The sequence below is a fragment of the Myotis lucifugus genome, unplaced genomic scaffold (assembly GCF_000147115.1).
Source record: "Myotis lucifugus unplaced genomic scaffold, Myoluc2.0 scaffold_143, whole genome shotgun sequence".
NCBI classification, from domain to species: Eukaryota; Metazoa; Chordata; class Mammalia; order Chiroptera; family Vespertilionidae; genus Myotis; species Myotis lucifugus.
The window spans coordinates 2,749,465-2,776,363 of record NW_005871191.1 but is presented as its reverse complement, the minus strand read 5'-3'; the positions used below and the strand labels follow the sequence as shown (position 1 = coordinate 2,776,363).

Below are 26,899 nucleotides of genomic sequence, written 5' to 3'. Positions count from 1 at the left end.
TAGATCCTTTGCCCATTTTTTGATTGGATTGTTTATCTTCTTTTTGTTAAGTTGTATGAGTTCCCTATAAATTTTGGAGATTAAGCCCTTATCAGATATGACGTTGGCAAATATGTTTTCCCACGAGGTGGGTTTTCTTGTTGTTTTGTTGATGGTTTCTTTTGCTGTGCAGAAGCTTTTTATTTTGATGTAGTCCCATTTGTTCAGTTTCTCTTTAGTTTCAAGTGCCCTAGGAGCTGTATCAGTGAAGAAATTGTTTTGGCATATGTCTGAGATTTTGTTGCTTTTGTATTCTTCTAGAATTTTTATGGTTTCCTGTCGTACATTTAAGTCCTTTATCCATTTTGAGTTTATTCTTGTGTATGGTGTAAGTTGGTGGTCTAGTTTCATTTTCTTGCATATATCTGTCCAATTTTCCCAACACCATTTATTGAAGAGACTATCTTGGCTCCATTGTATGTTCATGCCTCCTTTGTCAAAAATTAATTGAGCATATTGGTTCGGGCTAATTTCTGGACTCTCTATTCTATTCCACTGATCTATATGTCTGTTCTTGTGCCAGTACCAGGCAGTTTTGAGAACAGTGGCTTTGTAATATAGCTTGATATCTGGCATTGAGATCCCGCCTACTTTGTTCTTTCTCAGGATCGTTGCAGCTATTCGGGGTCTTTTTTTTATTCCAGATGAATTTTTGGAGAGTTCGTTCTAGATCTTTGAAGAAGGCCATTGGTATTTTAATGGGGAGTGCGTTGAATGTATAGATTGCTTTGGGTAGTATAGACATTTTAATGATGTTGATTCTACCAATCCAAGAACATGGTATGTTCTTCCATCTGTTTATGTCTTCCTCTATCTCTTTTTTCAGCGTCCTGTAGTTTTCTGAGTAGAGGTCTTTAATCTCTTTAGTTAAGTTTATTCCTAGGTATCTTAATTTTTTTGGTGCGATGGTAAATGGGATTGTTTTTCTAATCTCTCTTTCTGAAAGTTCACTATTGGAGTATAGAAATGCCTCAGATTTCTTGGGGTTAATTTTGTATCCTGCTACATTGCCAAATTCATGTATTAAGTCTAGTAGCTTTTTGATGGAGTCTCTAGGGTTTTGTATGTATAATATCATGTCATCTGCAAATAAGGACAGTTTTACTTCCTCTTTTCCAATTTGGATGCCTTTTATTTCTTCTTCTTGCCTAATTGCAATGGCTAATACTTCCAGTACTATGTTGAACAGGAGTGGTGAGAGTGGGCATCCCTGTCTTGTTCCTGTTCTTAGGGGAAATGGTGTTAGTTTTTGTCCATTGAGTATGATGTTGGCTGTGGGCCTGTCATATATGGCTTTTATTATGTTGAGGTATGATCCTTCTATTCCCACCTTTCTGAGAGTTTTTATCAAAAATGGGTGTTGGATTTTGTCGAATGCTTTTTCTGCATCAATTGATATGACCATGTGGTTTTTTTCTTTCAATTTGTTTATGTGATGTATCACATTTATTGATTTACGGATGTTGTACCATCCTTGCATCTCTGGGATAAATCCTACTTGGTCATGGTGTATGATCCTTCTGATGTACTGCTGGATCCGATTTGCTAAGATTTTGTTGAGGATTTTGGCATCTATGTTCATGAGGGATATTGGCCTGTAATTCTCTTTCATTGTGTTGTCTTTACCTGGTTTTGGTATTAGGGTGATGCTGGCTTCATAGAATGAGCTTGGAAGTGTTCCTTCCTCTTGAATTTTTTGTAGTAGTCTGAGGAGGATAGGTTTTAGTTCTTCCTTGAAAGTTTGGTAAAATTCCCCTGAGAAGCCATCTGGTCCTGGGCTTTTGTTTGCTGGGAGCTTTTTGATGACTGCTTCAATTTCTTCCATAGTTATTGGCCTATTGAGATTTTTAGATTCTTCCTGATTGAGTTTTGGAATGTTGTATTTTTCTAGGAATTTGTCCATTTCCTCCAGGTTGTCTAGTTTGTTGGAGTAGAGTTGTCCGTAGTATTGTTTAACAATCATTTGTATTTCTGTGGGGTCTGTTGTTATTTCACCTCTATCGTTTCTGATTTGGTTTATTTGGGACCTCTCTCTTTGCTTCTTGGTGAGCCTGGCTAGAGGTTTGTCAATCTTGTTTATCCTTTCAAAGAACCAGCTCTTGGTTTCATTGATTTTCTGTATTGTTTTTTTGGTCTCTATGTCATTTATTTCTGCTCTAATCTTTATTATCTCCTTCCTTCTGCTCACTCTGGGGTTTTCTTGTTGCTCTCTTTCTAATTCTTTGAGTTGAAGAGTTAGATGATTTACTACCATTTTTTCTTGTTTTTTGAGATAGGCCTGCAGAGCTATAAACTTCCCTTTCAGGACTGCTTTCATTGTGTCCCATAAGTTTTGGATTGTTGTGTTTTCATTGTCATTAGTGTCCAGGATGTTTTTAATTTCTTCTTTGATGTCATTGGTAACCCAATCAATATTTAATAACATGCTATTCAGCTTCCAAGTGTTTGAGTATTTTGGGTTGTTTTTATTGTAGTTTATCTCTAACATTATGCCATCATGGTCGGAGAAGAAGCTTTTTGATTTCAATCTTCTTGAATTTGTGGAGACTTTGTTTGTGACCCAATATGTGGTCTATTTTTGAATATGTCCCATGAGCACCTGAGAGGAATGTATATTCCGCAGCTTTGGGGTGAAGTGTTCGGAAGATGTCAATTAAGTCCATCTGATCTAGTGAGTCATTTAGGATTGCTGTTTCTTTGCTGATTGTTTGTCTAGCGGACTTATCCAGTGATGTCAGTGGTGTATTAAAGTCCCCTACTATGATTATATTGTTGTCGATCTCTCCTTTGATATCTTCCAGGAGTTTTTTTATGAATTTGGGTGCTCCTGCATTGGGTGCATATATGTTTACCAGGGTTATATCTTCTTGTTGTATTGATCCCTTTAGTATTATGAAGTGGCCTTCCTTATCTCTGGTTATGGCCTTCACTTTGAGATGTATTTTGTCAGATATAAGTATTGCTACCCCAGCTTTCTTTTCCTTTCCATTTGCGTGAAAGATATTTTTCCATCCCTTCACTTTCAGTGTGTGTGAGTCCCTTCTAATGAGGTGGGTCTCTTGTAGACAGCAGATGTATGGGTCATGTTTTTTTATCCATTCAGCCAATCGATGTCTTTTGGTTGGAGCATTTAGTCCATTTACATTTAAAGTTATTATTGAAAGGTACTTGTTTGTAGCCATTTCTTTTTGTGTGTGTGGCTGTTTTCTTTCTGAGCTTGCTATTTCTTCTTTTTACACCAGTCCCTTTAGCATTTCTTGCATGGCCGGCTTGGTGGTGATAAACTCCCTTAGCCTTTTTTTGTCTGTGAAGCTTCTTATTTCCCCTTCAATTTTGAATGATAGCCTTGCTGGATAGAGTTTTCTTGGATTCAGTCCTTTGCTTTGCATCACTTTGTAGATTTCCATCCATTCTTTTCTGGCCTGATGCGTTTCTGTTGAGAAATCATTTGATAGTCTAATGGGAGATCCCTTGTATGTAACTTTCCATCTCTCTCTTGCAGCCTGTAAGATTCTCTCTTTGTCCTGAACATTTGCCATGGTAATTATGATGTGTCTTGGTGTGGGTCTTTTCGGGTTCACCTTGTTTGGGACTCTCTGGGCTTGTGTGACTTTTTTCTTCCTCACCTCAGGGCAGTTTTCTGATATTATTTCTTCGAATAGGTTTTCTAATCCATGTTCATCTTTCTGTTGTTCTGGCACCCCTATTATTCGTATGTTGTTTCGTTTCATGTTGTCCCAAAGCTCCCTTAGGCTCTCCTCCTGTCTTTTAATTTTTTTCTCCATTTGCCGTACAGTTTGAGTGTGTTTTGCTTCCTTGTCTTCTAATTCACTAATTCGGTCCTCCGCTTCTCCCAGTCTACTGTTGATACTTTCAATGGAGTTTTTTATTGAAGCTATGTCGCTCTTCATTTCTTCTTGGGACTTACTTAAGTTGTTGATTTTTTCATCTGTTTCTTCTAGCTTCTTGCATAAGTAGTTGAGTTTTTCATCTGTTTCTTCTTGCTTCTTGAACATCTGGTGCATGTACTCTAGGAACCTTATTCTGAATTCTTTTTCCGTCATGTTGCATATCTCTGTCTCACTTAGCTGCTTTTCTGGCGAGTCCTCCTTTTCTTTCCTTTGGGGGTTTCTTTGTCTACCCATGTTTGATCTCACTGACATGACTAGTTGTTGAGTCGTTCAGTGGCTGGACCCTGGGTGGCAGTGGCTGCTCCCTGGGTGGCAGTGGCTCCTCGGGCTGTGGTTGCTCCTTGGGCAGTTGTGGTAGCAGCGGCTCCTCTGTTGATAGCAGGGCCTCTGGTGGGTGCTGTTCACAGCTGTGGTGGCTCTTCTGGCTGGTGGAGGGAGGCTTCACACACAGCAACTGTTCCCCAGGCAGAGCGTGTGGTGATCAGGAGGCCGCTGTTGCTTGAATCTGCTGCGTTGATTTAAAGGCACAAAATACAACACAACAAGGCACAACGTACCAGGCACTGAACACTATTGTGTTTACGATATTACTAACCCCAAATAAAGGTGGCCACCCGAGCTAAGAGAGTTGGGAGATAAGGGGGAAAGAAGAGAAAAAGGTAGAAGAGAAAAAAGAAAGAAAGAAAAAAAGGATTGCAAAAATGAAATTGGGAAAAGGGAGGGGGAAAAGAGGAGGAATAAAAGAAAAAAAAAGAAAAAAAAAGAAAAAAAAGTAAGAGAGAAAAGAGAATGAAGTATAAAAGGGGAAGATACTATTTATATGAGGAGAAAACTCCTGTAGGTCCGCCACTAATACCAACAAATTACAGCAACAGATTCCTGGAGATGAATACAAACTACAAACAACCAATAATATCAAGCGACGCAAGGGGAAACAGAAACACAGAAATAACCGGGGGGGGGGAGAGGGAGGGGCAGGAAAATAAAAAGAATAAGCAGTCTAACCTCACAAACAATCCTAAAAAAAAAAAAAACCCCAATATACTCGTCAATCAAGCAAACAACAATAACACATTAGAGAGAGAAAAGAAGAAGAAGAAGAGAAAAAAAAATTGGATAGTGAAGGAAGATAAGGGAAAGGTGTATAAGGATTTAGAACAGGGGTTGGACGTAGGATATATAAGCAGGGTTAAATTTTGACAGGGGGTAAAAAGAATAGGGAAAATCAAAAGCTGGAGTAGGGTAAGAGAAACAGGACAGCAAAAGGGAAAAAGTGGGGAAGATTGTTTAGCACAGAGGCAAATTGAGGTAGAGAACAATGTTGCTAAAGGAACGATGAAAATAGAATGGAGAACCTTAGTCCCAAAATAAAATAAAGACAAAATAAAATGACACTTAAAAGAATGGTAAAATGGTAGCGGTAAAAATACTAGTTAAAAATAAAAATGTAGTAGCTGAAAGGGCAAAATCAGGTGATGGAGAAAAAGAAAAAAGAAAAACAGAAAAAAAAATGTTTTCTTAGTTAAAAGGAGAAAAAGTAATTTAAAAAAATAAAAATAAAAATGTGCAGTAATGCAGGTGCTTCAGATCTTCTACTCTTCTTATTGGCCCGCCCGGAATTCAGGAGAATGTTGAGTTTCCCTCTGGTACACTGCTCCTCCGTGTTGTAAGCCACAGTCCTGATTTTAAGGCCGGCCGTAAAATCCCCTTATTGCCTTATCTGTATTTACAGAAGAGTCAGTTTGTGGCTCTGCCTCTGGGTGGCAGTGTTTCTGGATTGACCTCCGAGGCTATAAGTTCTCTCCAAATCAGGAGCTCTGTATTGTACCTGAACCAGTTCCGCCCAGAGCTGGTTCCGCAGGCGCCACTCCCAGCTCTGTTTCCCTGGCTCCCCAAAAACAATCTTCCCCTACAAGCTCTGCTAGTGACCCCAACTGGGCAATCACATCCAATGGGGTCAACAATCAAACTCCCAGAAGTAAGAGGAAGTGTGTAAACAAGAGCCTGGGAAGCTGTTCGAACTCGCAGGGTTCCACCCTCCAGAACTGCGCGAAATGTCTGCACGTTATGTCTGCGCGCGCTCAAGCCCCTGGCAACAAGTAGCCGGTTATCAGGGAAACTCTGAGGTAGCGCTTTTTTGCATCCAGTCCAATTATGGGCTCATTTATAGTGTTACCTTCTGGCAGCAGCCCTGCGGGAGCCCTCCCCACTTGCGGATTGCCCTGGCCTCTATGTGCGCGGATTTTGGAGTGCGCAGATTTCCCCCTGCGCCCGCGCGCGCGTTCCTCGCTCCGACCTGAACTGCAAACCGCACCTTTGGGGTAAGTCTAACCTTTCCGTGGAGGGAAGCAGGTCTCCGCTGTGCTCTTGTAGTCGCGCTGCTTGCGAGTCTCCGGGTTGGTAGGCGCTGGGTTAGTAGCCGTTCTCTGGATGCCGGTAACCGGTAGCCGCAACCCAAGATGGCGCGGTCTCGCCGCTGCGCTGGCGCCCAGGGGGAGGTTTCAGCCTCAATCTCTAACCATCCGCATTTTTTAGGAGTTCTCTGTCTTTCCTGGCTGCAGACTGCCTCTCAGCTGAACCTCCCCAGCTTGATCGGGCTGATTGTTACCCGTTTCAGCTGCTCGCCCCTATCTGCTCCGGGATAAAGCACCAACACGTCCGTCTAAGCCTCCGCCATTTTTTTCCTCTCCTGTATTTGCATTCTTGTTTGTTTTTTATTCAAACAGAAAAACCTCTAGAAACGGCCCCACAGAGGAGAACGTGCCTCTCACTCATCTTGGTGATTCCCTAAGCTGAGTCCCAGCTGGTCCCTTCATAGGCTGGCCTGACTAGTGTGGAGTGGGTGGGGCAGGAGCTCCCGGTCTAGCCTGACTTTGCTGCTCAAGGGTATACAATGTCACATAGGGACTCCAGCAGAGATTCTTTTTATTTTTTAATTTATCTTTACTGTTCAAAGTATTACAAATGTCCCTCTTTTTCCCACTTTGACCTCCACAGACAGATTCTTTTCTATAATGGGGCCAGGCTGGCACCTGTACGTCTGATTTTATGAGGGGCCTAGGAATCTGTATGTTTGGAAAGCTCACTAGGATGTCATACAGCCACGTTTGGGAACTGCAAAGGGACCTTCTTGTTGCTTTCCAAGGTCCTGAAAAATGTAAAACAGTTCAAAGGATACAGATCCTTCCCTGAATCTTGGGGATGCCAGTGTTTTGTGCGGGGTTGCTCTGTGGTTGCATCAGGATTAGATAGAGAGGGAAAAATATTCTCCTTGTACCTCACCATACCTGCTAGACCCTGACGTATTTCACATGGGCTGTTAGGAAATGGTCAATCATCAGGTCTTTGGGGAGACATCCATTTGCTCTGGGAAGCTATAAAACGTGTGAGGATGTCGCATACACTCTGTGCATGACAGATGGCTTTTGGATGTTTAACATTAATATAACAAGTAGCAGATGGAGGTTGGCTCAGAAGACCTTCGATGTCCTTTCCAACCCTGAGAGTCCTGGTTATCAGTGTGTGCTTTCTATGAGCTGCAGTCTTTTTCACTTACCATAACGGGTAAGTCTTCATCTAAATGAAGAATAAAATGGTTTACACTAAATTACCACCTACTCACGAATCTCAGCAAATATTTTGGAGGCAGCCAGCTGCTGTTAGCACAGTTCTGTCTGAACTTCTAGGAAAAACGGGACCAGTGACTATGGCTTCAGCGTGCCATCAATGGCAACACCTAGAGGTGAATTAGGAGGTGGTTACCCTCCTCTCTTTCCTATCAGATTGCTGCCTCTAAGCTCCTATTTTACAGAAATTATAAAGCTGACACTAGGTACTGCTTTCTACTTAGTTGAGCCAAGCAGCTTAGAGAGGCTTCTCTTTTATTTTTTTCTGAAAATACTTCAAATTAAAGTATCTTTTTGATTGTTCTTTGAAGTTAAGAGTATTGATCTTACCTAATAACATCAATAATGTTCCACTTAAAAAAGCATTTTAGAATTTACAACATAATTTTATTTAGGCGATCTGTTTTATATATTTAGCTGTTCATCAAAAACCTATGCACTAGGTATTATTATTAAACGTTGGTGAATGAATAAAGTGAGGGCCCAGAGAGGTTCAGTAACTTGCCCCAAGTCATAAAGTGTAATTAGTAAAAGTAAGACACACACAGAGGCTTTCTGAATCTTGTTCAGTGATCTTTCTGTGTCTCACTCTGTTTATGTAACCCACTGGTTGAATTTTGGACTTTTAAAGAGCTGAATCAACAGATTATTATAAGGCAATATGGCAGGGCAGAAATGTACATCTGGATTTGAATTTAGGCTTCACCATTACTGAATGGTCTCAGGCAAGTTACTTGGCCTTTGTGAACATCTGTCAATTGAGTATAGCTAGGCCTGCCTTTTAGGGTTATTTCAAGGATTATGAAGCATGGAAAGTTCTGGCGTACAGTAGGTTCTCACTCAAGGCAGCTCCTATGACTTTTCAGGCAGTCAGTCTCTGTGTCTCTGAGTAAGAGGTTTACTGTCCTTGCCATGTGATCCTCTGTCATCTGCCAGGATGCCCTTCAGAGATGGGATGCTCCCTGCCTCCCCAGGCGGTTCCTTCCCTCTGTGTTTTATGATGGCTAGAAAATTCTTATCTTGAGTCAAAAGTGCCCCCTTGTAGCTTACACTTTGTTGGTACACATTTTCCCTCTTTTAGCTACATAGGACGAGTCTCATCCCTCTTCCACACGACAGTCCTTCAAATATTTGAAGACTTTATCATGCCATTTTTAATCTTTACATCTTCAGACTAAATATCTTGTGTTTCTTCAGCCATTCATCATTTGATTTGGCTTGTGAAGCCCTTACAGTCTTGCGTGGTTTCTTCTAACGTGTGTCTGTTTATCATCTGAGACGTTCCTACAACTGTATGTGATTATCACTGGGCAGATTGACTCAGTAGAATGAGATAATTCCCTTCTCATGATGCAGTTTAAGATCACAACATCCTTTATTGACAGCTTTATCTTACTTCCATGTTGATCAAAACGGCTAAGTATTTTTTTTAATATGTATTTCTGTTCAGCCTGAGATCACACATTCTGTCTTTGAGAAGCATAGTCGCTAAGCATGGGGCCTTTCATTTTTACATGGTAATTAATTAATTTCACTTGGCCCTAACTCCTGCCTAGTAGTGTCTCTTTTAATTCTGATGTTATCATCCTTAATCTGTTATAATCGAACCTATAACACCAACTTTGTATTTTCTTGCAGATTCAATGTGCACATTTGCCAAACCGTAGGTAAAACACTAAATAGGGCAGACTTGTATGAGTTGGTGCTTTGACCCTGACCAATCAGCATCAACTTGGGATGATACCTGAATCATGAACTTTAGGCAGCGTGTAAGAGATGGTAAGAGGTAGTAGAAGATAGATATTAGGGGCATTAACTATGGCTAAGAAGGGCAGTATCCTTGGTATGCAGCTCCAGATGAGAGAAAAAGGAGTTAGTTAAAGTTGCTAGGCAAGAAAAAGCATGAGACCTGGCTGGTTAGCTCAGTTAGTTAGAGCGTCTTCCCAATATGCCAAGGTTGGGTGTTCAATCCCTGGTTACAGCACATACAAGAATCAAGCAATGAATACATAAATAAATAGAACAAGAAATTATTATTCCTCCCTCCTTCCCTCCCTCCCTCCCTAAAACAATAAATAAAAGTAAAATGAAAGGAAAAGCCTGAGTTTGATAAGTGTATTCTAAGTGGATGAAGAAGCTCGCATTAGGACTTGATCTTCTCTGGGAAGATCTCTTCTCTCTTTGGAGGGTGTTCACCCCCTGCCCTGCCAGCAGTATTTGCCAATCCCATTTGTACACTTTGGCCTTCTCATTGACCACAATAAGGGCATCTTGTTCCAGATTTCAACTTCACCTCTTTTTTGTTTGCATTTGTGTTGGCTCTGTAGCCAGCTGCTAAGGAGCAGGTTGGAAACCGTCTGAGTCTTGCTATCTGTCATCCTCCCTCTGCATGGGTTTAGGCTGGAATTTAATTCTTACATATTGGAGGCATACTGTATTCATCCCTATAATCCTTCTCCCCATTACGGTCCTGAGGTACATTTTTAAATCTTGTCATTTGTTAAGTGTTATCTGGTTTTGTTAAACAGATTGGTGGGCGGGGACTGCAAAGCTCCCCCTTGGGGAACTTACTTTCATGTCTCTTCTGCTACAAGGCCTGTGTGATGTGTATTCCATGTTTGCACATAATTAACAACAGCCAGGCAATTGACATGGAAATTCAACAAGTGTGCACAGTTGCCAAGCGTTTTTGTTCCTGTTGTTTGTAGTGAGGAAAGTAAGCTTTGAGGAACCATTTTTGTAGATTGCCACGGAATGAATACTCAACACAGGTCAGGGCTCAGAATAATGCTGATGACACCACAGAAGTCTTTTGTTTTTCTGGTGGAAATCAAGAACTTGGTTATTTTCACATCAGTGAGGCCCAGAGGGGGAAGGGTGCATTATGCCCCTTTTATCATAAGGCTCTTGTGAAAAGTCACCCACCAACCTGTGAGTGAGGGGGAAGTAGAATGGGAATTGCCTTGTGTTCTGGGTGGGGAACTTTCTCCAAGGAGTGCCTTGATATCACATGTGCCAGCTAAAAGGCAGTGAGGATGTGGCTGCAGCTAGCAAAGGAAGGTCATCGCAACTTTCCTCTTCAGGGAGAGAGGCAACACTTTTCTTCAATTCCAACCAGAGCCCAAGATAAACCTCTTCATTTAGCATCTCATCTGGGCATCACATTGTCTTATTGAACAGCGGCTAACACATGTCGATTCACATGGTTTTCATTGGAAATTCATTCTTCTGTATAATTGGGAAAGGTACCTCAGAGTCCCTTTAGAGGCCTTTCGTCATCCAGGTAAATAAAAATCCAATATTCCTTTACATGGAGTGTTGTCGAATCACTGCGTCTGCTTTGTCTTGAGCTCTGAGGGTTTTATCTTTTAACAGAAAATCGAGTTCTTCGTAGAATATTGACTGGTTTTTAAGCAGACGGGACACTTGCTAGGGAGGGCATTCTTAACCAAAGTCGAGAATAAAGGGAGGTTGTATCTTGTGAAGAAAATTTCTCATGTGAGCCCTTGATCAGTGACTGACTTTTTTACAAGGGACATGTCAGCTACTCTGTTGTTCATTCCTCTCAAGCAGTTTTTATAGCTGACTGGATGTTTAATTTTGCATGGTATTGTATTAGAAATGAACTACTTACCCTTTAAAATAACACTGGATACTAATGGCATGCAAGATTCCCACAATTTTCTCAACACTGCTTAATAGGCTGCACCTTTGAATGCAAGGCCTGGAAACGTGATGAAGTGGAAATTAGGTGTCTTTAGCCAAGAGAAAGGGTAGATTGTAGATAGTTGTGCAGTAAATACATTGTATTAGAAAACATGGGAATGGGGAAAATTTAGGTTGTTATGTTATATTATAATGCAGTCGACTTATGCAGTACAAGGTGTGCTTGTCAGAAGGACTGTGCTTAATCTAATTAATTTTCAAGTTGCTGACTGTTCCTCTTGCTCTTTCTGAAATACATCTGTACATATGGCTTTCCTGTTAGTGAGTTGTCTGCCTGACTGATTCAAACTTGCCATCCCTCTCTCTTTTCTGGGTGAAAAACAGTGAGAAGGGTTCACCGAGCTCTTCCTTTCAGGCTTATGTAAATCTCATGATCTGGGGATGGTGGAGGAAGATGATTGAAAAGGGTTATCACATTTCACTTATTTTCATTGGCTGCATTTCCCTCATGATTATCTGAATAAAGTGTTAAGTCTGACCTAATCCCTCATGATTATCTGCATAGTGTTAAGTTTTTTGAATTGTTCATCATAAAGTCTTTCCCATAGTACTTCAGGGCTTGTAGAACTATCTGACTGTAGCCCTCTCATTGTAAAGATAGTATCAGGGAGCATTCATTCACTCATTCATTCCTTCAATAAATACATGAAGTAGGCACCTATTCTGACCAGGCACTCTTCCAAATGCTAGAGATACAAACATGAAAAGACAGGCACGGTCCCTGCTTTCAAGATGATTTTGTAGTCAGGTAGGATCAGATAGTCAGGAAAGAGCTAAGATAATTTTGGAGAGTCATTTGCATTGATAAGGGTAAAACAAGCAAGTGATGAGTGTTAGGAGCTACTTTATCTAGGAGGGCGGGGGACACCTGAGCTGTTGCAGGGATGCCGTGTGAGGTGTAATTTCTCCCCTCAGCAGATGATCAGTGGTTGTAGCAGTCAGTGAGTGCAAGCACAGCTTGAGGGTGAACGTGCTGGGCCCAGGGTTGCCAGGAAAGACCAATGCCTCCTTCCTTAGCAGGGAGGTCTGGGAAAGCAGGCCCGGCCAGGACCAGAGTCTTAGGCTCCAGTGGGTAGTGCCAGGGTCCAGGGTCATATGCCTGAAACTCTGGAGAGTATATTCAGATGAGCCCTACAAGTGGGGAGGGGCTCAGAGACCTGTAAAGAACAAACATGTAGGGCAGTCAGGATGTATAAAAATTACTGTATAAAACATGTATGAAGGGCAGTGTGAAATAACTTAGAGTGAGGGCATCTGCTCACTGATGATATTTCCATTTCCCCAGGAACTTGTGGATTGGCTAAATCCAGTTATGGTCTCAAATGGACCAGGAAAGTGCCCAGTACTGGACTGAGAGAAAGTGTTAGGGACATTGTCCTATTATATTTTACTCATATACCATAAAAGCAGTGTATCTGTTGTTGTTGTAGGTTTGGTGATTGTGTGCTTAAACACACAGTCTAATAAATTATAAATTATTTCTTCTCTTCTTTTTTTTCCCCCTGAGCCCCCTTTCCTTGAGCCCTTATGTGTTTATGATGAACTTTCAGCAAAAGTCAAACTTTTGTAAATGTCAAAGGATTATATATTTTGGAAGGATGTAAAAGATATTAAATAGTACATTTGCTTAGAATTTTGAATAATTCACACAGAAGAGGTTGTAATTTATGGCTAGAATTTTAGGATGTCATAGAAAGTATACTTTGTCCCAAAATTTTTTTTTCAATCCCAAGGTTTGTCAGTTTGCTCTATAGTGAATCAGGTTAAACAGTAACAGAAAATTAGTGCTGTTAATTCCTTATTTTTCCTGTTGCCTATTCACTTGTTCTAGCTTTTAAATTTGTGGAAGGTGAAAAGAAACTTAGGACTTTAAAATGTTTTAAGTGGTGGAGGGTTATGATAAAACTAGAGGCCTGGTGCACGAATTTGTACACCAGTGGGGTCCCTCGGCCTGGCCTGTGGAATCAGGCTGAAACTGGCTCTCCAACATCCCCTGAAAGGTCCTGGATTGCGAGAGGGTGCAGGCCTGGCCGAGGGACCCCACTGGTGCATGATTGGGGCTGGGGCGGGACACAGGAGGTTGGCTAGCCAGGGAGGGACTGTGGGAGGGCTCCAGGGCGTGTCTGTCCCGTCTTGCTCAGACCCAATCAGCTGGACCCCAGGAGCAAGCTAACCTATTGGTCAAAGTGTCTGCTCCCTGGTGGTCAGTGCACGTCATAGTGAGTGGTTGAGCTTCCTTAGCATATCATTAGCATATTACGCTTTGATTGGTTGAATGGCCAACCGGATGACAGGACACTTAGCATATTAGGCTTTTATTATATAGGATGGACACTATTGACCTCTCCCCAGCTGCTCCCTACATTCTTGGATTTTTAACATTAAAGTCTCACACTCTTACATCTTCTTCATGTGACAGAGTTGTCATTCCTTTGAACTGTATCCCAAAGCACATGCAGACATCTAAGAATTTTATTTCTTGCTTATATAGCATCCATTTGAATGTGTCTAGCTGCCAGGTGACCTTTCAGTTATCGTTTGGGGGACCAGGGTCCTCAGCTGTGGCTCCACCCACCTCTTTGCCCTCAGTCTTCTCTAGTCATCTAAAAGGAAGAGGAGAATGTGAAAGATGCTCAGAGGAATTTGGGGGAGGGGACAGGTCTAGAAGTGGTGCACACCCCTTCCACTCACATTTCGTGGCCAGACTTAGCTGTGAGGGCGTCTGGAAATGTAGCACAGGTGTGAGCCTGGAATGAAGAGAAAGTGGGTTCTGGGGAAGCTAACCAGTGCTGGCCATGTACTCCGGCATGTTGGTGCAGGGGTACAAGCACAGATGTGATAATCCTATTTCTTAGTTTATGATATGTTATCAGCATTACTCTGTGTAGTTATCCTTTCTTGTTTCATCCATTCATATACTCCCCCCCTTAACCATTCCAATTCTCTTAAGAAAACAGTAGCATATTCTTTATGTGAAACTTTAAGTTTGTCTGTATCCTTGGCTAATAGATATAGAATTGTTTTGCGTGTGTGTATTTTTAGTTCACCCAACTTATAGACCCTTTTGCTTTTAACTCTATTTTTAAAACTTTTTTATTTTAACATAATTTTAATTTTACAGAAGTATTTTAAGAATGGTACAAAAAACAATCATAGACTCTTTGCCCAGATTTTGCTTTCTCTCTCTTTCAAAATAATAATGTGTGTGTTTATACATGTGTGTACTTACATATATACACATTGTTAATTTGAGAGTAAGTTGCAAACATTATGACCTTCTACCCCAAATACTTTAGTGTGTATTTCCTAAGAACAAGACATTTACTTAAAGGTACACCACCCAGTTCTCAAAATCAAGACATTGAGCATCAATACAATACTGTTATATAACCTACAGTTCCCATTCAAATTTCACCAATTTTCCCATTAGTGTTCTTTATGGGACTTTTTTCCCCTGCCCCAAGATTCAATCTAGGATCCAGTCTTGTATATCATTTTTATGTCCCTAGGGTCTCTTTTAATCAGCAACTGTTTCTCAGCCTGTCTTTATTTTTCATGACACTGACATTTTCAAGAGCACAGGCAGTTATTTCGTGAAATGTCCCTCGAATTGGGTTTTCTGATACTTCCTCATGATTAGATTTCCCCGGTGTGGTGATATATACACACACACACACACACACACACACACACATACACACACACACACATACACACACACACACACACACATATATATATATATATATATATATATACACATATATATATGCTATGTTTTTTAAGCTCTCCGCATTCTGCTATATCCGTATCTAGTTTGTTGGCTCTGCTTGCTGCATGGACTTCTCTAGTGAAGACTGCCTCTTGGAATGAATTTGGGACTGCTGGGAAGGTAGCAGCCAGCAGGATTATTTTGTGGGGATCAATCAGGCAGGGCTCCTAATGGGAACTGTGACACTGGAAATTGACTTGCCTCTTTAACTCAGGTGCGTGGGTCACTGCCCTGCCTTAGCTGACAGTGGGTGGGTGCAGATGTTTGCGTCTACGTCACATATGGTTACTCTGGTTGTGGAAGACAGGGCAGGACAGGAAGTTAAGTTTTGATCATTCTTCTTTCATTGGTGCACTTACTACACATTGAGGAAGGGCCTGCTCTGCTCATTGGAACTCTCCATCTCATGTATTGTAAAACCAAAGAGTGTCAGCATTGAAGACTCCTCTCACCCTGACAGATGCAAATGTTTTCAAATAGTTTGTGACAACATTTTAAATTGATTAGTAAGACAGCCTTATCAAAAATTCTGCCTCTTCCCCTCAGCACAGTGACTTCATTTCTCTCTGGCTGTCTCTGAAATTCACCAACATTGAACATAATTTTTGCATCATTATCTCCATAGTGCATAAATAATTTTGCATCCTACTTTCCCCCAGTGAAAATTATTTTGCGTGCTTTCCCATATTTCACAGCCTGCATATTTATCACTCTTAATGACTGTAGTAAATTCTATCAAGCTCATCTATTTTAACTTATGCATTTCTCTCCTGTTGTAAATTTGTCTTCTTCCTAATTTTAGGAAAAACTTTTCTTAAGGAAGTGTATAGCACATTCTTTTGTTAAAGCAGTTTTGATAAACTATTTTATTTAACATGGCTCATTCTAACAGACAAAATACCGGCTGAATTCTTGTGGAGAGAGCCCAGCCTGTCTTTTTAAAGGAAACTTATTTTTGTTTACTTATGTCTTGAGCCTCCATTTATAACAAAAATATAATTAGTAAAGAAGGACCTGATATATGTAGAGCCTTGTCAGGTGAATGCCTTGCATGGATAGTTAGGAAACGGCATGCTTCTGTGGGGAATAGTGGAGTCATGGATGATGCGGCTAAGATACAAGGCTGCGGTGTGACAGCTCCTGGCTGTAAGAGTCTTGCATTCATGCACCTGCCTTGACACAGCTGGACAATCTTTCAGTTCTTCCACTTTCCCTCTGAGAGTTGCTGGAGGAGCCCGTCCACCTCTACTTGTAGGCAGCCAGCCAGGGCCATCTCAGCAAGGAAGACTGAGCAGCTGGTAGACCTCTGGACCTACCTGGTGATGACTCCTCCTGCAGCTGTTCTGAGCAAGAACTGGAGAATGCAAGGAATGGACAGGGCCATCAGGGTGCACTGAATTTCACAGATGATCACTCTGTCTTTCCCCACCCAGAATCTTCTGAGCATCTAAGAACAAGTTCAGTTCTCGAGCAAGCTTGTCCTTCCTCTTCTCAGCACCCAGGTGCTGGGAGGTCCATGCCAGGGGTGGGAGGAGGCCTGTGATCTGCTGGTGGAGGCAGGGATGATATCTAAAGGGATCACAAATCTAAACATTTGTGACTTACTGGGGTGTGGTAGGGCAGGACAGCAGAGATAATTCTGTTGTTTAGTAGGTACCTTCAAAGATCCTGGGATTGCTGTCTTTTCTGTATTAGTCATATGTCTTCACTTATCATATCATATATGAAGATTTTGTTCATGCACAACATTTTACCTTATTTCTTTTTGCTCTATAAGGGCAGGACTTTGTATATGTGTGTGTGTGTGTGTGTTTAAATATATTTTATTGATTTTTCACAGAGAGGAAGGGAGAGGAATAGAGAGTTAGAAACATCGATGAAGAGAAACATCGATCAGCTGCCTCCTGCACACCCCCTACTGGGGATGTGCCCGCAACCAAGGTACATGCCCTTGACTGGAACCGAACCTGGGACCCTTCAGTCTGCAGGCCAATGCTCTATCCGCTGAGCCAAACCAGTTAGGGCTGTATGTGTGTTTTATTGCTGTATCTCTTGTTGCTTCATGTGGAGCTCAGACCATAAAAGTGCTCAATAGTTGCTTTTTGGATGATGATTTCAAGAGCTTGATTTAGTAGACTAAGCCTATTGTGATCTGAGCAGCTGCTACTCACATGTGTAAAGGGGTATAGCCGGTTACCTTAGCAATGAGTAGCAGCTAAATAAACCAAGCCAGGCAGAAGTAGTATAAAAGGAAGTACATGGGCTTTGGAAGCAGGCAGCTGGAGATTCTCATCCCAACTCTACTGCTCTCTGACTGGCCCTTTTACATTCTCTGAACCTCAGCTTTCCCACTTGTAACATGGATAAAAGTACTTTACTCACAGAGTTTGCGGAATGTTCAATGCTCACAGTAGACACTCATGTTACCCTCTTCCCCCTTCCCTGACAAAGGATGAAGACAGAAAGCCACGAGGGGCCCAGGTAATGTGTCCAGGTGTTAGAAGAGGTCACTGAGAAGACTGGACTGCTGGGTGACCCACAGGCTGGGCCTGGGCAATTTAGAGGCTCCTCCCCTGTCCCCTATCCTTAGAATGTACATTCCATCCACTGTTCCCATACTAGGAGCCACTCAAGCATGTAGCCCTGAGAGAGTAGTGTGTTATTGAGGCATCTGGACCCTATACATGTCTGAAACCCATTAAAGCCTCTATATAAACTTAAGATTTTGGCAGGTGGGTGTGGAGATCTCCTCTGTGGCCACCCAAGACAAGCCTCCTATGTAAGTTCTCTTGCTTAAGGAAACTGCCACCTCTCAATCGGGAGTGGTCTCCCTCTTTCTTCAGTCTCTCCTTGCCCTCTGTGTATGGGAGCCCGTTTTTAATTTCATCCACGGAACTCCTGAGGTTGTGAAATAACACCAAGTGTTGTCAAGAAACATACGTCTGCATTCAGGTTACCTACCAGTCATTTCAAACATGCCACACATTGGCTCCATATCCCCATAGCAGAAGCTACTGCTGTGAGTCCTTCAAGCAGCGTGTGTACGGTTCAGTTCTGCAGTGAGCCTCTCTATTAGTAACCGTGTTCTTTGCCCCTACAGGATTTATGAACGTGTGATAGACCCTCCTGAGACCAACCTTCCCCCAGGAAGCAACTTATGGTTTGGTCAGCGCAACCAAAAGCATGGCTTATTCAAAGTAAGGATTACATTCTACTTCTGTGCTTTTTTATGTGTTGATGTGAATGAAATAATTTAATCTTCATGATTTTATGAAGTAGGTGCTTTGAAACTCTCTGTGAGGCAGAGAGTAAAGGGACTTGCCTAAGGTCACACAGTTCACTGTGGTGCCAGGTATGAATGATGCAGAATATAAATGATCCTCACAATGTTTTTCAAACTAATTCTTAAGGTTATCTTTAAGTTCGTTTTCATTCTCAGAATATATATTAAATCATTTTGGGGGTGATGTTTAGGTATACAATAGGAAACAAATATCAGTGTCTAGGAGTGTTGATTTTCTTGTCTATAAAGAGGACAGTACAATGACTGCATTATTGTACTTTATAAAAACGTAAGGATACCATGTTGAAATGAATTGAAGAAGTTAAAAACATCATGAAATTTTAAGATAGTCTTGTTCTTCAGTAGAATGGCAGAATTTTGCTTCTGGCAATATGGTAAACTAGATATTTTAACAATCCTTGTACTTCACAATGCCTCTAAATGCTGGATAAAACAGAACAAAATCTTTTAAGATTTATCATTGCACTTCTACAAAGGGAGATTCATAGGGGCCAAATATATGGAGGGAAATGAGAGCCAGAGGGATGTCTGCCAATACCAGGAATTTAGAGACTTCAGTTTATTCCCCATTTATTTTTTCGACTTTATTGAGATATAATAAACCTATAGCACTGTGTAAGTTTAAGGTGTATGTTTGGTTCATATGTTACACTTATATATTGCAAAATGGTTACCACCATAGCGTTAGCTAATATCACCATCTTGTAATTGCTATTTCTTCTTTATGGTGAGAATATTTAAGACCTAGTCTCTTAGCAACTTTCAAGTATATAACACAATATTATTAACTATAATCACTATGCTGTCTGTACATTAGATACCCAGAACGAATTCATATTATAACTGGAAGCGTGTACCCTTTGATCAACTTCTTCCCATTCCCCCCTCCTCTAGACCCTGGCAACCATCATCTACTCTCTATGAGTTCAGCTTTTTAGATTCCACATATAAATGGTATTATACAGTATTTGTCTCTCAGTCTGACTTATTTGACTTCACATAATCCCCTCAAAGTACATTCATGTTTTCCTTTCTGGTGGCTGAATATTATCTGTCTGTCTGTCTGTCATCTATCATCTATCTATCTATCTATCTATCTATCTATCTATCTATCTATCTATCTATCATCATCATCTAGCTATAATCTATCCATCCATCCCTCCCACTTCTTTATCCAGTCATCTATTGACAAACATTTAAGTGATTTCTATGTCTTTGCTATTGTGAATAATGCTGTAATGAATATGGGGGTGCAGAGATCTCTTTGAGGTAGTGATTTCATTTCCTTTGGCTGTATACTCTGTAATATGAATCTACCTAGAAGTGGGATTGCTGGATCAAATGGTAGTTTAATTTTTTGAGAAAATTCAATACCGCTTTCTATAGTGGCTGTACCAATTTACATCCCCACCAACAGTGCAGAAGGGCTTCCTTTTCTCCACACCCTTGTGAAAACTTATCTATTGTCTTTTTTATGTTAACCATGTTAGCTGGTATGAGGTGATATCTCATGTGGTTTCATTTGCATACACCTGATGATTTACCTCTTGATTCTATTTCTTTGGTTTGTGTGTCTTTTTATGTCTGTATCATACTGTTTTTATTAGCATAGCTTTGTAGTACAGTTTGAAATCAGGAAGTATGATGCTTCCAACTTTGTTTTTTTTCTCAGGATTACTTTGTTACTTTAGGGTCTTTTGTGGTTCCATACAAATTCTAGGATTGTTGTTTTTTATTTCTTTGAAAAATGGCATTTGAATTTTGATTGGGATTGGATTGGATCTATAGATTTCTTTGGTTAGTATGGACATTTTAACAATATTAATTATTCTGATCCATGAACATGGGATATTTTTCCATTTGTTTGATAAAACATGTGAGAAGACACAACGTATTGTAGTATTCAGTGTACAAATCTTTTACCTTCTTGGTTAAATTTATTCCTGAGAATTTTATTGTTTTTGATGGTATTGCAAATGGGATCATTTTCTTTATTTCTTTGTTACATATTTTATTGATAGTGTATAGAAACAAAATAGATTTTTGTATCTGGTTTTGTGTTCTACAATTTCACTGAATTAATAGATTAGTTATAAAGTTTTTAAATAGAATCTTTAGGATTTTCCATATATAAGATCATATTATCTGCAAACAAGAAAATTTTACTTCTTCCTTTCAAATTTGAATGCCTTTTATTTCTTTTTCTTGCCTAGGACTTCTAGTACTATGTTGAATAGGCATATCAGAGTGGGCACCCTGTCTTTTTCCTGATCTTAGAGAAAAAGCTTTCAGCTTCTCACCACTGAGTATGATGTTAGTTGTGAGCATATCATATATAGCCTTTATTATGTTGAAGTTTCTGCCTCTTGCCCAATATGATGATAATTTTTATCATTAAATCATGTTGGGTTTTGTCAGATGCTATTTATGCATCTATTGAGATGATCATGTGATTTTTGTTTTTCATTCTATTGTGGTATATAACATTTATTCATTTGCATATCTTGAACCATCCTTAAATATCAGAGATAAATCTCCCTTAATCATGGTGTATGATCTTTAATGCACTCTTGAATTAACTTTGCTTATATTTTGTTAAAAATGTTGGCATCTGAAGTTATCAGGGTTATTGCCCTGTAGTTTTCTTTTCTTGTAGTGTTCTTATTTGGTTTTGGTGTCAAGGTTTCTTAACCAATAGCCATTTTATTTAGCTCACGCTAATTTTCATTGATTGGATGATTTTCCTGGTCTGGCTGGCTACACTGATATCTACTGGGCTCTTTCATGTGTCTGTAGTCAATTTACAGGTCAGCAGGTGGCAGGATGACCTAAGCCTCTTTACAGGTCTGGTAGTAGTCTGGCTGTTGACTGGCTTCAGTTCTCTTCCAGATGGTCTGTCATCCTCTAGTGGTCTAGCTCAGGCTTATCCATATGGCAGTCTTGAGGTTTCAAGTACAAGAAGAGAGGATGCACTAATCCTCTTCAATGCTCTGTTTGCTTGGTCACATTTGCTAATAATTTACTACCCAAAGCAAGTTCTATGGCCAAATGCAGTCAAGGAGTAAAGATATAGACTCCATCTCTTGAAGAACGATTTTGCAATATTGTTTTGCAAGGATATGGATGCAAGGAGGAGGAGAAGTGTTGACCATTTTAATTATGGAACCCAGATCTCAAATCCCCCAGCCCCAACAGTCCTTCGGATCTCCTTTCCTCAGTCAGAGGCTGTCCCTTTCCCAAGGGACGCGGCTGGATGCCTCGCGGTTTCCCTCTAACCATCTGGGCTCAGAGATCTGGCAAACTTTCCCGCCAAGATCCCTGGTTTTTACTTTTCCAGGGGAACTCTGCCCTTCCCGGCTGCAAACTGTCTCACCAGCTGGGTCTCCTTCGCCAATTCAGGGTGGATGTTATTCGTTTCAGCTGCTCATTCTATTTTCTCAGGGACAAGCCTTGGGACACGTCCGCCTATTCCGCCGCCATCTTTTCTCTCCCAGTGTTGACCATTTTAATAATCTCTTACACCAATCAAGATAAATTGAAAGACAACCATGCCTAAACATCTTAGTGAAATAGCAGAATAACAAAGATACAGAGAATATCTTAAAAGTAGCCAGTGAGAAAAAGCAAAAATTCTACGAAAGAGTAACAAAGATTGAATAGCTGTCTTTTAAAGAGTAAAAGCAGGAACCCAAATATAATAAGAGTTTTCAAAGTTTTGAAATAAAATAACTCCCAAATGTATTTGTATATATCCAGCTTAATTATTATTTGAGAATGAGTATGAAATAAAGACCTTATAAACAAATAAAACTTTTAGTTTATGACCAATAGATCTTCATTAAAGAAGAAAGACATATAATGCAAGGAGAACTGGTGAATACATTGTTGAGAGCATACACAAACCGGAATAATCATTGTTTGATTAAATAATAGTCATTAATCATCATAATAATGTCTAATTAAAAATAGGTGTATTTTGAAAATAAATATTAGACAATAATAATAGGGGATAATCTGATGTAAAGTGTTACAAGGCCTTGTTTTGGTCAGAAAAATTAGTACAGAAATTGATTAATTGTAGACTTTAAGTTTGCATAGTAAAAATATAAATTAACACTGAAAAAACAGATAGTGTTTAACTTTCAAATTTAATTATGAGAGAATTTCTTGAAAAATTCTGCCAACATAAATTAAGGCAAGAGGAGAGAAAATGCTGTCTGTAATACAGCAGATGTAATTCCATTTCATAATATTTATTATCAGATTTAAGTAATTTACACTCAGTGCTTAAAGTCAAAGTATTTTATTGGATTCATAAGACTCAAATTCTGATGTATATCTATAATAATAAAAGTGTAATATGCAAATCAACTGAAGGGCCGAACAGCAGAATGACCATCCCGATGACCACGTTATGACACCCACTGACGCCAGGCCAGCCAAGGCGGGTGCAATGCAATTGGTCGGGGGCCCATCCATTGCCCCATGATCGCCCCAAAGAGGGAGGCCCAAGCCACCGACTGGCAGGCTGCAGTGGGATGCGATTGATCGTGGGGCTCCCGGACTGTGAGAGCGCAGGCCGGGCTGAGGGACCCATCCCCCGAGTGCATGAATTTCATGCACCAGGCCTCTAGTTGTTTATATTGAAACAATTAAAAAATAAGGATTCATAAATGTTGAGAGTGAAGTGGAACAAAGGAGGAAAAAAATAGACCAAATCAAACATGAGAAAACTGTAGAATCTCAGGCAATATCAAACTTAAAAGCTGAAGAGTTGCTCACATAATGATAAATAATTCTGCAGGTGCATAAACCTAAAGCATAAGCTGAAAGTAGACATTGCAGTATTTCAGAAGACTGGGGAAGGATAGTCTTGCTTGTTTATTATTGGTCACTCTTTCTTATAAGCTTTACTTTGATCATAACTGTTTCCATTTTATTCAGCACATGCTTACAATAGTACCAGGAACATAGTTGGCAGACAGTATACTCTTAAAATGAATGAATGTAATAGCTATGAGTTTGTCTTCTTATTTGCAAAGTGACAGAGATAGCTCTCAGAATGGTAATGCAGATGACATAGTAAGTTTGCAATATGCATCTTCTCCCTTTTTTCTTATGTGTTTACTGCTCCCTATGTGCTTAACACTATATTATAGAAATGATAGGTGCTTTTTTGGCCTTTTTGGGGATTTCTGTTTCAGTAGGAGTTTGTGATAAAAAGAGGGAGAACAGTTAGTGCTATTATTTATTCCAGCTTGATGAATTCATGATTCTTTGAAGAGGTAAGGAACCTTGTGCTTAAGAGCCCATATACCTGATAAAGACAGAAAGCACAAAGGATGTTCATAGACTTGACAATGATTTTGCTGTAGAGGTGGGTTGTAAGGGTGTGGAAGAGAGTACCAGCAATCATTGAATGAATGCTTTCCATGCTCTAGACCTTGTGTGGCCCTACATATATTGTCTCAGTTAATTACATTTCCCTTTCTGAAAAGCCTAATGAGGTAGCTGTTATTATCCCAATTATATAAATCAGTCTGCAGGACTCAGAGAGATTAAGCTATTTGCCAGTCTAAGTGATGGAAGTGGGATTTAAGTTTAGGCCTTTTTTATTTCAGTCTTTGCTCATTCATCCAAACTTTCATTTAATAATTTCATTCAATAAACATTTTTTTTAGGATCTTGCTTACTATGTGCTAGTCACTGTGTTAGATGGTGGTGACATTTCACGTAACTCCAGCATGTTCCATGGTGGAGGCAGACCCTATTGTCTTTTTCAAGGGCTTCGGCTCAAAGGAATAGGTGGTCCCAGGGAGAAGCATCAGAAGGGATGGTGTTTCCACACTGTCTGTCCCCCTAGGGAGCAATGTGAATCTCTTTGCTCCCCAATAGGAGTAGCCTAATCTAATGGCTCTTTAGAAGGGAACCTTTCAAAATTCCTCTTCCTCTTAGAGTCCTGTATGTCCGGCAGTGCTCTGGCCATCCTTTGGTGAGCTGAGATGGCTAGGCTTGGGAAAAATATGTCAGTGTCTCATTACAGAAATTATCTCGATCAATTTAATGCCCCCGTAAAAGAGGCAGCCCTGCTGCGGTGAGTCAGCACATCTTCAGGCTTTTAATATTTATCTTGTAGAAGCTGCCTCCTGGGTCCAACCACTCCTGCTTTATTGCTCCAAAAAAAATGCTTATTATGTGTTTTCAGGTTAAAATAGCATTATTCCCTGCTTTAAATATTAACACTTTGCTTCATAGGCAAAGTCAAAGCAAAAACTCCTCACTTGTCAACCCAAATTCCTGGACCCTGGTGGGTCCTTATGGATCACACAGTGAAAGTGCTGCTGATTGCTCTGGCCATTTTTGCTCAGTGGTTAGAGCATTAGCCCGGGGACCAAAAGGTTGCAGGTTCGATTCCCCCTCAAGGACACATACCTCAGTTGCAGGCTTGATCCCTAACCCTAGTCAGGGCACATGCGAGAGGCAACCAATCCATATGTTTCTCTCACATCGATGTTTCTCTCTCTGTGTGTCTCTCCCTCGCCCTTTCACTCTCTAAAAATCAATGGAAAAATATCCTTGGACGAGGATTAACAACAACAAGAACAAAACTGCAGCTGATGGAAGAGCACAGGACCATAAGGCATAAGGCTGCTAGCATTAGGTCATTTTTATCAGAGACTCAGAACACAAGCTGGGGATTTTTTTTCACTTCAAAACAGCATCCATTTGAGAACATAGCCGGCTCTTAGTGCTGGGCTTATCTGAATCTTGTCGCAGATTTCCATTATCAGGATGGTTGATTACCACTCAGTTTCTCTTTGATCATTCTGAGCTGATGAGGCTGTGAGTTTCAGAGGGTAAAGAAATAAAGAACAAGTGTAGATGAATTGCAGTGAGTTCAGGATGCTTCGGTGGGTTTGGTCTTCTGGGAGCTTCTAAATAGTTAAAATAGCTGAGATCTCAGAATTTTACAAGGCAAAGCCTTTCCCAGAGCCTAGGCACTCTTCTCCGTGTCTCCCTCGATTTCTCTATCTGTTGGGTGAACTTGGGTCTGAAATCTTTCCCTTACCTGGACATCACCATCTCCTTAACAGCTCAGCTGTCACTGGGAAGTAAAATGGATGACATTTTTTTTTAATGCTACAGCTGTTGTTTTTTTACCTCAGCTGGTTCCCATGATTCCGCAGATGGTAAACATATGTTTAGAGGCACCTAGAAAAAACAGCTCTGCCGGATTCCTCCCATCGCTAATTCTCGTTTTTCCTTTCATGCAGAAAGTCCAAGGCGCAGAGCTGGCGAATCTTATACATTTGTAGATTAATATTTCTGTGCATTAAGACTCTGGAAACAGCAGGACAGCTAATGATATGCTAATGAGCTGACAGTGTTTATTGATCATAATGAAAGTCGACAAATGTCTTTCTTGGCTTTTCTGCAAGCTGGAATATTTTATTAACTGTCTTCAGGGCAGAAATACATAATTGGTTGCATTTTGAAAATCCTCCTTGCGAGTTTCCTGGAGTCTTACTTTTCATTAGCCTGTTGCCAAAGCGTGGGCCCTTGCCAGTTTATAAACAGAACATGTCTTCATCCCTATATTTACATGCCCTGCAGGAACTCTCCCCGCCCCTTTTCCTTTTGCCTTTCAAAGCAATTTGTTGCAGTGTTTTAGCATACAAAAAAATACAACCGTTTTCTTCAGTGTAAACAGAGATCTGCAGGGAAATAAGAGCCTTAAAAAAGAATTAGCATGTTTGGTGGTAAAGCTACTTTTATTTGTATCAGAAAGCTCTGAGTCTTAGATGGACTTGCTTAATCTTAGTTATTCCATACATAAAAGGGTAATAATAGCATACTTTTTCTAATCTTTTTAAATTGCATCTTCCTGTATTTCTTACTGTGAAATGAGAAATGTTCTTCGAACAATGGAAATAATTGGGCATTAGTTCTCCAAACAAAAAACCCATGTAGAACCTATCTGGCGCAAATTTATCTTTCAGCTCCTGGTGAGCTGAGCGCGGGAGGTAGAAGGTGGCAACAGGTGGATGTAACAAAGGGGGAAACATCCATTTGTCTCCTTCCCATCAGTATTAATAGTAAAAGTTTATTTATTTGGGCTCTGCATCTTAGGGATTTATTTAGCCACTCAGATTGGCTGAGGTTTAGCATTGCACTAATAATGAGGAGATGGATGGTTTAGCAAATTAATAGAGTAAATAAGATGGCGGCGGGTGGGGGAGTGTTAAGCTACGTAAAAAGACCTCTGTTTCCCAGTACTGATGGACTGTTTTAGTGAACTGTTAGCATCTAATGCATATAATTCATCATGGACAGTGACAATTAAGATAGGACCTTATTTTGATAATAGGACCTTATTATAGCAACATCTGGTTAGCTCCTGTAGCTCTAAAACTTTCTCAAATGATACATTATTACTTACACATATTACATAGTGGCCCAGCACTGGTGTTGGAGTTAGGAAACCTATAGTTTAAGGCCAAGGATTAAGGTGGCATTTAGG

The 26,899-nt window shown here is 40.3% G+C and overlaps 1 protein-coding gene across 1 annotated transcript in view; it reads left to right on the top strand.

Annotated features, from left to right (window-relative positions):
* NELL1 (neural EGFL like 1) overlaps nucleotides 1–26,899 on the top strand; it is a 672,205-nt gene that overhangs the window by 112,418 nt on the left and 532,888 nt on the right. Inside the window, exon 5 of the mRNA XM_023758901.1 lies at nucleotides 18,175–18,271. Coding sequence (XP_023614669.1) covers nucleotides 18,175–18,271 — 97 coding nt within the window. The remainder of the gene's footprint in view (nucleotides 1–18,174; nucleotides 18,272–26,899) is intronic.